Here is a 12148-nt window from a genome sequence, read left to right as displayed (position 1 = left end):
GTTCTCTTTCACTGTCAGCTCTACTCTTACTGGGAAGTGAATGGTTTTTGTAGCTGTTTTATATAATCGTGTTCGATTTTTAAAATAATGTGTCAGGCTACAGTGAAATGTATTAATTTACGCCTGAAGGCAGGTTTGCTTGCTTTTGATGGCCTAGTAATGTAAATCCCCCGGCTAATCATCCCGATTGTACAATGTTGGGATTAAACAGTAATGAATTTGCTCACCTCTGTGCTCGCAACAGTAAAATCAGTCCAAGAAGACAGGATTTCAGCAGGAAAACGTGCAAATGAGTTGTTAATTGTTGAGTATGACTTTGTTTTCTTTGGGGATAATATGTTGCTTATTTCCAAAACAACTCCCACAGAATTTCACTGCAAATTAGATCTGCTCACACACACACACACACACACACACACACACACACACACACACACACACACACACACACACACACACAGCACCTTATGAAACCTCAAAAGTCGGACTTACCGGTATATATTCCTCAAATCAAAGTCATGTGGAAGCTGTGCTGCCAGACGTGCTGGCCTATTTTCTTTCTCCTAGGAATGTTTTTTTCCTTTTCTTTTTGTTCTCCATCTTTTTCTAGCCCCCTTTTGTCTTTCTTTCTGTTTTTTTCAGGGTTTTTTTTCCAGAAATCTTTATCTTTCTTGGCTATGCCTTCAGAGATGATGATAATTCTGTTTGGGTAGAATAAAGTGCAAACAGGAGTGCTGGACCTGTGTGGATAGTGGCCTCTGTTAATCCTGTTTTGGGAACATGTTTGAGTACTCGGTGCCAGCGGCCCCCCTTTGCCCAGAACCTGCCACCTGGCAGGGGGGCTTCCTCTCCTACGCATGGCACAGGAGGACAATGAGCACAATGAAAAGCCCCCCCGTGTCCTGTTCTGAATACCTCACAAAAAAGGTGTTTTGTAATTCAGGAGGCACTGTTTTAAATACGCTTTTGTTCTTGTACATCTTTTTTTTTTCAAATTAAAATGACATGATGAAAATTGAAAATGATTTTTAATCCAGCCCACTGGGGACTCCAGTGGTAATATCAGTATGAGGGCCTCTGGTTTGTGGGAGGTCTTTGGAAAACAGTGGGCCAGTCTGTCGTTCTTTCCGTATGACCGTTGTAGATCTATGAAGGCGTCGCTGAAGTATCAGCTGATGTAGACGAGGGGTGCCGCATTCCAGCTCGGGCACCTCATAGCCAGGAGCTGCGCCAACAAGGCAGCCTCGGCATGCAGCCCAGTCCCCCCACCCCGTCTCCAGCTATATGGCATCCTCCTTTGGCCGTGCAGAAGTACCTCAAGCTGTTCTGCTCACAATCTGTTCCTGGTCTCCTGTTTCTTCTGTTATCTCAGTCCACATTACAAAGACTCTCTTTATGTCTCACTCGACTGTTGAGTTTATTTACTCATGCTTTTTTTTCTCATAGATTTTTTTTTACCTTATTAAGTATCAAAGCTCATTATTGTATCACTTTTTTCACTCATTTTTTTTCAGTCACATCTTTTATTTGTATTTTTCCCCCCTTCCGCAACCTGGTTTCTAAATTTGACCATTTCCCTTAGCCGCCTTTAGATTTTCACTGTCACTTATCTTCTTTACCATCATCTTACTTAGAGCAGGGCGATATGGCCAAAAATATTTATCACGATATATATTTGAAAATTTGCGATAACGATATAACCGACGATATAATTGATGCGAGACAAAATACAACTCCACAACATTACTAGCGCAAAAAGACAACCTTCCATTTATTTTCACTTAAACAAGAAGCTGGTTTTTATGTACATTAAAAGCTTTATAAAAATGTAACAGTGCAAATGCAAATTCCTTGCTGAAAGTTTAACCAAAAGGCATTTCCAGTAGAAATGTGCTGACATATCCTGAGCATAACCATGTATAATATCCACTGAAGTTAAAAAGAGGTGCTTTGCAACATTAAACTGCAGTGTGCAGTACGCATTTTTCGGACCATAAGGTGCACAGGATTATAAGGCACATTAAGCGAAACAAAGCAGTCAGATAAATCAAACTTTATTAAACTCATTCTTCTTGCTTCCTCCACTTCTGTACCATTGATTCATTAATGTTGAATTCTCTGGCAGCTGCTCTATTCCCATGTTGTTGCAGTATATTAATGACTAACCTCGCATTGTGGATGGATTATCTCAGTTGTTCTCCTGACTGAAGTTTGGTCCGTTTACAGCATCCTGCCATGCGATTGCATTTGTCTCTAACCATGAAGAACCTTCACGTTAACTTTTATAAGTGGAAAAGTGTTAGCGTTCGTCCTCCAGCTTCACTGTTTATGTTATGCTAACATAGCTGTGTCGCTAGCGATCACGTAGCACATCATTATATACCAGCTAGCCCAACTTCAGTAACCCTACAAACATCACTGCTGTTTAGTTTCCTGTCTTCATTTATGTTGGAAGTGATAGCAGAGCTGTACGTTTGATTTTTTTCAGAAATCTCTCAGTCAGAACATGCAATATCATGCTTAGGTAACTAGCGAAACTAGCGAGCTAACTTCCGCTAGCTTCCTGCTAACTTCTAACTCCGTTAAATGTAATAACTTTTGTTTTCATGGATGCCTGGAAGTTAAACTTTATAGTTACACCTGGTAAAGCAGCAATGCTGATCGTTTTATTAAAGATGAAAGAATTTAGACAGTTTTTAACTCTAAGTGATGCTGCAGTGTTGTTTGACCTGAAGAATTTGGAGTTTAGGACCCAGATTACTCCCAGATTTAAGAGCATCTTAGTCCGACAAATATGACAATAACAACGGCCGCTTGCATGTTCTGCAAAAAAATGTGCTTTGTTGTGTATCTGACGGACAAACACCAAACCAGTTCCACATCACTGAAGTTGCACCATTTTTACAAACCAATTCTGGTTCATCTGTTTCACTCAACAATCGGCCATGTGCGTATGAAAACAAAGGCACCGCGCATGCGCGTTTTACTCCCATTCTATCGCGATATTTCATTTTCCTATCGTTGCCTAACATTATACCGGTATTACCGTGAACGGTATAATATGGCCCAGCCCTAATCTTACTGTCACAGCACTTTTTCCTCTTTAGTATCTCCATCTATCACGCCTGTGTCTCAGTCCCAATCGTGTTCCTTCTCAGCTTTCCCAGGGGAAGCCATATACAAAGACTACAGAGTTCCCTTGTACACCAGCGTTTCTGCTGCGGTCAGGCTGTATCGTGCTACGTTTGTGATGTTTGGGGGCAAAGTCCCTTTGAAGTGCTGTGGCGCTTTCTTGCAAAGGGAGAAGGAGAGGGAAGTTTGTGCGCATATAGGGGTGTGAGGTGGGTGTGAATAGCTTTTTGTGGGCATTTTAAATGGTATAGATTTGTACACTGTGTATAGATGCAGATACCACTGACCAGATTCCATCCTTTCTCCTTCTCGACGGCGCTATCAGTTCTCGCCACCTTACTCACTCTTCACAAGGCGTGTTATCTGACGCTGGCCAGATTGAGACACATTGGGCAGCCTCTTTGTGTGCATGTACGTGTGGAAGTGTGCAACTTAGGAGCCTCTCCTGGTGTGTGTGCGTGAGTACGTGCAAGCGTTTGCGTCAGAGTATGTAAAAGGTGGATTAGAAGGCATCTGCAATCTTATTCTATATGATGTCTGTGTTTACATGAGAACACATGTTTACAGTGAGATAGTTTGTCATGTTGCTGAGCATGCAACATGCACCACAGGCCTAGATTGATACTTTTTTATACTTTTTTTTTAGATTTGATGTCGCATTAAAAATGATTTTTATTTATTTTTTACCTTCGTTTTTATTAACAGTGTGATATGGATTGCCTATGACACATGACTTGTGGCAAGATTACTGCACTAACAAACAGCAAGCAGCCCAATGCTCCCCCTGCAAGATGACATCTGTGAGCCTCAGCAGCATTGCCAGCATCACAGCACAGAGCAGATTGTAAATGTTATCAGTCCTGTCAGGTTGAGTCTATATTTGTCTCTGATATAGGCTCACAGTGCTTAGCAAACAGTATTATGACAACAGACAACAGCGGGCAGTTGTTTTGACCAGAGATCTGACAAACCCCAGTCAGTTGTGAGCCGTTACCTGGTCAGAGCTTTTGTGATTTAAGCCCCCTTCAGTCTTCCTGCACCAAACAGGTCAGCATCGACTGCTTTCCTTACGGGACATCACCCCCTGGTGTCTGGTATGCAGGTGTCTAATCTGGGCTGATCCCTTTGTTCACCATGTTTGGCAACGGTAGAAGTCCCTCGCTGGTCTGGGAAACAGAGATCGCATTCCAGCAGCTCTCCATAATCCTCTGTCGGAAGTCCAGTAGACGAGTGGCTGGTGTTGATAAAACACGCTCCCAGTGGAATTTTACAGTTTGGGATGTTAGATTCTTTGTTGTTTGTGCGTGTGTTGGGGGAAAAGCACAGTAAACTACACTTTGCACATTATCCAAAGAAAGAAGCGTGCATGTGCAAAAATTAGTTTCATAAAGCTTTGAAAATATTAGGAGGGGTAGCAATATTAGCACAAAAGTAACACTCAGCATATCCTCAAAGTTATATTTGTTTCAGACTTTCTAATACGGAAGCATAGTGGGATCACTGGACTTACTTCAGCACTCCCCGATCATTTGATTTCTCACACATGCACTCTCTCTTTCATGAACTGCTCATGTGTGTAGCTCAGAATTCATTTAGATTCATTGCGGTTATTCAGCATTGATTGACTGTTAGCAGTATCAAGTGGCCATTCAGATAAATTATTGCTTTTGCCATCGCATGGATCGATCGAGTCTGTGTCAACACACTACTGCTTATTTTTGCAGAGATCAGGAAAGTGATTTGAAAATAATATAGTGTATATGTGTGAATGTGTGCAGACCAAAGTGAGAGAAATGGTTAAAATAAAGATAAAAGTGTTACTTGCATATCTTTGGACCATAGTACTGAGCAGTGTTGAAGCATGCACCAGAGCTGTGATATCTAATCATTTACCAGAAGCTTTATTGTTTGGAAATCATTATTTGGTTCTAGACAATCAAATACATTTACAAGCACACAATCGTTTCACCACTGATCAGTTGGTTATTGAAATATAATTTTGAATATGTAAACTTATCCCTGACCCTTGTCATTTGGTTGCTTTAGAAATATCCTCTTGGTGCTTTTTATTGAGTAATGGCTCACAGCACTTTTTGACAAAACCTAAAAAGCCTTACATAACAGCCACTAAAATATTTTTGCATGTATCCTTTGTGATATGAATTAAGTCAAGTGTATAAATGTAACTTTGCATGCAATTTATTTTTCTCCTGTAGGTGCTTATCCGTGTCATTGACACCAACAACCACCGGCCGGAGTTTTCTGAGAATGTTTATGTCGTGAATGTCCCTGAAGACAAACCAGCGGGGAGTGAGGTCCTGCAGATCAGTGCTGTGGACAGGGACGAGAAGAACAAACTGACCTTTACTCTCCTGAGCAGCACTGATCCGTTCAGCCTGAGGAAGTTCCGACTAGACCCAGGAACCGGCACCCTGTATACCACTGAGCGACTGGATCATGAGACCATGCATCGTCACATCCTGACTGTCATGGTATGAATTGGTAGAAACAGACTGAACTTTGTTGAATTCCGAGAAGTTCTAGCATATTGTTTAACAGAGTTCATGTTCAAATTGATTTCACTGTTTTAAAGTTAAACATTCAAGAAATTAGTGTAAGGTTGAACACTAATCGCTGCTCTTTCTCCTCCCCCTGTGTGTCCTCTTTCATAAAAAAATGACCTTTATAGGTTCGAGATCAGGACATTCCTGTTAAGAGGAACCTTGTGCGCGTTATTGTCAATGTGGACGACACCAATGACAATGCACCCTGGTTCATAGGCACACCATACTCCGGTCGAGTGTTTGAATCTGCTGCCGTAGGCACAGCGGTGCTCCAGGTTACAGCTCTTGACAAAGACAAGGGCTCTAATGCAGAGGTTGTCTACCACATTGAATCAGGTGAATGCACGCTAAGTTACAATGCTACTCTTTTTAACCCCCATTTTTTTCCCCTCATAGCAAAAATCTTTCATTGCAAAATGAAATCATCTCATAAAAATGTATGAGTCATCAGTACAGCTGCCCTCTGGATATGAATGAAATACTCTGAGAATATTGAATATTTTGTTTAGGGGATCTTCAAATATGTAGGAGATGGGCACATCCCACTGAGAATCTCTCCTACAATAATCTGTTATGTGAAAACAAGAGACATGCTTCAGTTAGACTTTGCGTTTGTATATGTGCATATTTGAAGTAGCTGAGATGGGAATATGATGCATTGTTGCTCCTTCTGTTTTCAGCCAGTTTTATGACTTAGATTGATAAACTGCTAGTACAATCCAGTGCTCATTAAACACATCTTTCCAGTACAACATACAGAAAAATCTATTCTTCTTTTGTCTTTTCTCTCACAGGAAATGTTGCCAACTCATTTGCTATTGACCCTGTCCTCGGGACAATTACAGTAGCCAAAGAGCTTGATCGCAACAGCAAGACAACATTTGAACTCACTGTTAAGGCATCAGATAACGGAGTACCTCCGCTGTCAAATACAACCACCGTACACGTTCTGGTAACGGTTTCTGACAATGCAGTCCCCAGATTTACCGGAGAGGCGTTTTCTGCAGAAGTGAGCGAATCAGCCCTTCCTGGAAGTTTCGTGACCTCGGTCACAGCCATCAGCCAGTCGTCTGTTTTCTATCAAATAAAAGGGGGCAACATCAACAATGCGTTTGATATAAATCCAAACTCGGGAGTGGTTGTAACACAAAAATCTTTAGATTATGAAACCATCGCTGAATACAAGCTTATCATACAGGGCACCAACATGGCTGGACTTGCCAGCAACACAACACTTACGATTCATCTAAAGGATGAAAACGACAACGCTCCAGTCTTTGACCAGAGGGAATTTCAGGGTGTAATCAGCGAGTCGGCCCTCATCAATAGTGTTGTACTGACCCGTGAAAACACACCTTTTGTCATTCACGCCACTGATGCCGATTCTGACCAGAATGCTATGCTCATCTATCAAATTGTTGAACCATTTGCACATAACTATTTCGCCATTGACTCGAGCACTGGAGCCATCCGAATTACATCACCTTTGGATTACGAACAGAGGAGTGTTTTCCGCTTCACAGTCCAGGTCCATGATCTAGGAATGCCACGGCTGTTTGCAGAGACCACAGCCAATGTGACCATTGAAGTAATTGATGTTAATGATTGCGCACCAGTTTTAAGCCAAGAGCAGTATGAGGCAACTGTTGTAGTGCCAACATACAAAGGGGTAGAAGTCATTCAAGTCAGTGCTACAGATGCAGACTCTGGGCCTAACTCCAAACTTCTCTTCTCCATCTCTGAGGGAAATATTGGTGATAAATTTAAAATGGATCCCATCACTGGAATAATCTCCATTCAGAATGTCACACAGCTTCGGAGCAGATATGAGTTAAAGGTCAGGGTTTCTGATGGTAGATTTGCCAGTGTTGCTGTAGTGAAGATCAGTGTACAGGAAAACAAGGAGAGCAAGCTGAAGTTCACCCGGGAATCTTACAAAGCCTACATCCGAGAAAATTCCTCTGAGAAGAAGACTCTAGCGGTCATTGCTGCTGTTGGGAATCAGGTGAATGAGCCTTTGTTCTATAAAATATTAAACCCTGACAGCAGATTTGAAATCAGCCGCACATCTGGAGTCGTTTCAACCACCGGAATCCCATTTGATCGTGAAGTACAGGACACATTTGATGTAGTTGTTGAGGTCACAAGAGAAGACAAATCTGAAGATAAGGCTCATGTTTTAGTAACTGTGACTGTGGAGGACGAAAATGACAACACACCTATGTTCATGAACCTTCCCTATCACGCCTTGGTTCAGATGGATGCAGAGGAAGGCCAGGTCATTCGGCAGGTGACGGGAGTGGATAAAGACTTCGGCCCGAATGCAAACATCCAGTATCAGCTGAAGGAGCAGCATGATCACTTTCAAATTAGCCCATCTGGTGAAATCTCACTTAAAAAGAAATTTGAGAAAGAAGCCCTTAACACAAACTTTGTTATTGTTGTTATGGCAAAGGACAGTGGACAACCAGCTCTGTCAGCAGAAATAGAAGTGCCAGTAAGAGTTGTGAACAAAGCAATGCCTGTGTTTGAGAAACCATTTTACAGCATTGAAGTCCCTGAGAACATTCAGTTGCGCTCCCCTGTGCTTCACGTACAGGCCAACGATTCTGAAGGCCCTCGTATTGTGTACACCATCTCTGAGGGAGATCCTTTCAAACAGTTCTCAATTGATTTCAACACAGGCGTCATTCATGTGATTCAGCCTTTGGACTTTGAGATGCATCCTGCCTATAAATTAAATGTAAGAGCCACAGACTCTCTAACTGGAGCACACTCCGAGGTCTTTGTTGATATCATTCTGGAAGATGTCAATGACAACGCTCCTGTGTTCCTGTCAAAGACCTACTATGCCAATATTTCGGAAGCCTCTGTTATCGGCACATCTGTTTTGCAAGTTGATGCCAAAGATTCCGATACTGGTAATAACCAAGAAGTATTTTTTCAGTTGGTTGAGGAACGGGGGAAGAGTTCTGATTATTTTACCATTGACCGCAACACAGGAATCATTTCTACAGCTCAAGTTCTCGATCATGAAGAGATCCAGCAACACAAGCTGAGAGTGCGTGTGGTTGATGGAGGAGTTCCAGCACTTTCTAGTGACATCATCGTGACAATAGATGTTACTGATCTGAACGACAACGCTCCAGTTTTTACCGAGCATACTTACAGAACTACCATCAGCGAACTGGCGCCACGTGGGCACTTTGTCAGTCAAGTCCAAGCATCTGATCCTGACAGCTCAGACACAAATAAGTTGGAGTTTTCGATAATATCTGGAAATGAAGATCAGAACTTTGCCATTAACAAACACACCGGTGACATCACCATTTCCAACCACCGCAGGCCACATATGCAACCTCTTTACAATCTTAATGTATCGGTGTCGGATGGTGTATTCAGAAGCTCAGCCCTAGTCACCGTAAAAGTTATTGGTGCCAACTTCCACAGCCCCACCTTTTCTCAGGTGGACTATTTGGCAGAGCTTGTTGAGAATTCCCCTGTTGGTACCTTGGTAGCAGAGGCAAAGGCAACCGATGACGATGAAGGCATTTATGGGCAAATAACATATCAGATTATCAATGACTTTGCAAAGGACAAGTTTTCTATTAATGAAAATGGAGAGATTTTCACTTTGGAGAGCCTCGATCGTGAAAATACAGAAGAGAAGGTTATTCCTATTTCTCTCATGGCTAGAGATGGTGGTGCAAAAGTAGGCTTCAGTGTTGTCAATGTAATTCTTACTGATGCCAATGATAATGCCCCACAATTCAGGGCAGGTGAGTACAAAGCCACCATTGCATCAGACGTCCCAAGAGGAACCTCTGTGGTTAAAGTTGCTGCTTCAGACACGGATGAAGGAAGCAATGCTGACATCGAATATTCAATTGAGGCAGATGCTGAAAATGTTGAGGAAAACTTTGAAATCCACCCAACCTCTGGGATCATTGTAACCAAAGAAAGCCTCATTGGCCTTGAAAATGATATGTATGCGTTTTTTGTGAGGGCAAAGGATACCGGAAACCCACCCAAATATTCTGTTGTACAGGTTTACATCAAGATTGTTGCACCAGAGACGCCAATTCCCAAATTTGCCGAACCACATTATCGTTACACAATATCTGAAGACCTTCCTATTGGCACAGAGATAGATGTGATTCAGGCTGTGAGTGAGCAACCAGTTCTTTACAGCCTAGTAAAGGGCAACAATCCTGAGAGCAATGAAGGTGAAATGTTTGTTGTAGATCGAGATAGTGGAGCGCTGAAGCTTCAGAAGAACCTCGATCATGAGACAACCAAATGGTACCAGCTCACTCTGGTTGCCCAAACCAACTATGAAAATTATGAGATAGTTACATCTGTAAATGTAAACATCCAGGTGAAGGATGTGAATGATAACACACCAGTCTTTGAGGCAAACCCTTATGAGGCTGTCGTTGTGGAAAACCTTCCAAGTGGGACCCAGGTTATCCAGGTCAAAGCCATCGACCAAGACTCTGGAACCAACGGCCGGATCATTTACAGCCTTGACCCCAAACAGAACTCGCCCGAGATCCCTGAGCTGTTTGCAGTCAATAGTGAGACTGGATGGGTGACCACCCTAAAAGAGCTTGACCGTGAAAAGACTGACAAATACAAAATTTCCATCTTAGCAACGGACCAAGGGGAGAAAGTCCAACTAATTACTGGAACCACAGTGGAGGTAACAGTTGGTGATGTGAATGACAACCCACCCCGCTTCACTGCGGAGATCTACAAAGGCACAGTCAGCGAAGACGACCCTCCTCCGAGTGGAGTGATCGCTATCCTCAGCACCACAGATGATGATTCTGAAGACATTAATAAACAAGTCGACTTCTTCATCACAGGTGGGCATTTATTATTTTGTGAAACTGATAATTAGTAAGCCAGGAGTTTACTCTCTACTCTTTTGTGTAGCAGTTTTTCATAAACAGAGCTTAGGGGGGGATTATGGATTCACGCCACTTAATATCATGATAATATCTCATCTTTGAGACATTACACAGTCCCGTTATCTGTTAGGAGTTATTGCTAATCTGCTCAAGCTCTAAACAAATATTTAGGTCATTATACTACAGAAATGTATAATTATCTGAATAGTGCTTTGAAATAGACTGGGCAAAAGTACTTCCTGTGGTGCTAATTAGAAACTGTGAATATGTATGTGAAGTCAAGAGGAATCAGAAACCAGCATGATAATTAGCCAATGTATATTTTCCTCTCCTTAGTTTGCAGATTGCTTGCCTACCAATAATAATATTTGGTGTAAAAATTGGAAATTATTCTGTGAAAGAGCAGAGAATATTCCGATTATGATTGCAGGAATAATTAACTGAGGATAAATCACGTAGCCATGTTTCTTTTTAACAAGTTAGGTTGCTTTCTGCTTCTTGGTTGCTGTTCATGCTAAAGTGGAATATTTGTCTTTAACCCCAAATAGGAGGAGACCCACTAGGCCAATTTGCCATTGAACATATTCAGAATGAATGGAAGGTCTCTGTCAGGAAGCCCCTGGACCGTGAAGAAAAGGACAATTACCTCCTTAACATTACTGCCAGTGATGGCATCTTCACTGCCAAAGCTGTTGTAGAGGTCAAGGTGCTGGATGCCAATGACAACAGCCCAGTATGCGAAAAGGTAAAGTCCTCTTTGCTCTGGTTCTGCTCTTAATTTCAGTTTGCTGTCTTGTGAGTTTTCTTGGTTTTCACTTTGATTTCTTCCCCGCTTCCGTTTTCCTCCTCCTGTACCTGCCTTCCAGTCTGTGTATAGTGAAAGCGTCCCAGAGGACTCCCCTGCAGGCAGGCTTATTTTGCAGGTTTCTGCCACAGACGCTGACATCCGCTCAAACGCCCAAATCTCTTATGAGCTCCAGGGAGTTGGATCGGAATTGTTCATCATTGACTTTGTCACAGGTGTGTATCTGTGGGGTAAAAGACATTTGCTTAACTACTGCTCTGTGGAAAAAAAGAGAGCGTTGATCGTGCGGTGTTCTAAACTCGGTGGAAAAGCATGTGCTCTGTTTATATTTTATGTGAGTAATTTGTCTCTTCTTTCTTTATGAGTCCATCTGTGTCCGCAGTCATTGAGTTAGATTGCTTTCCAGCTGTGTTGAATGCATTTATGATTATTATGGGAACAGTATGCAGGACACTCATGCTAAAGCCACTCATGAAACACGCTTAGCCCTCTGCTTGGAACAACACGATCCGAAAGACAGCTCAGCGTGACAGTAGTTTTATGTTTTACATGAGAGTTGTCGGGGAAAAAAGTTATTGTTTGTGTGTCTGCGTGTGCGAGTTTCAGTGGATGCAAATTACTGTATTGTCAGCATTGGAAGAAGCAAGATGGTTTTCTTGTGCCCTGTTGTTATTTACTTATTCAAGAGCCAAGAACATTTCCCTGCAGGGCAACTGATAGACCCACAGTGGCAC

At 42.2% G+C, this 12148-nt stretch overlaps 1 protein-coding gene across 13 annotated transcripts in view; it reads left to right on the top strand.

The window, feature by feature from the left end:
* fat1a (FAT atypical cadherin 1a) overlaps positions 1–12148 on the top strand; it is an 80732-nt gene that overhangs the window by 45828 nt on the left and 22756 nt on the right. For all 13 annotated transcript variants that reach the window (XR_191135.2, XR_001167529.2, XR_001167530.2 and 10 more), the window contains 5 exons: positions 5349–5624; positions 5822–6032; positions 6491–10564; positions 11158–11354; positions 11476–11629. Coding sequence is in view for 10 of the 13 variants with exons in the window: in XM_004549254.6 (XP_004549311.2) it covers positions 5349–5624; positions 5822–6032; positions 6491–10564; positions 11158–11354; positions 11476–11629 (4912 nt within the window). In the remaining 3 variants the exon portion in view is untranslated. The remainder of the gene's footprint in view (positions 1–5348; positions 5625–5821; positions 6033–6490; positions 10565–11157; positions 11355–11475; positions 11630–12148) is intronic.

The sequence above is a fragment of the Maylandia zebra genome, linkage group LG6, assembly GCF_041146795.1.
Source record: "Maylandia zebra isolate NMK-2024a linkage group LG6, Mzebra_GT3a, whole genome shotgun sequence".
NCBI lineage: Eukaryota > Metazoa > Chordata > Actinopteri > Cichliformes > Cichlidae > Maylandia > Maylandia zebra.
The sequence above is the reverse complement of the archived record's forward strand: the minus strand, read 5'-3'. Positions and strand labels throughout refer to the sequence as shown.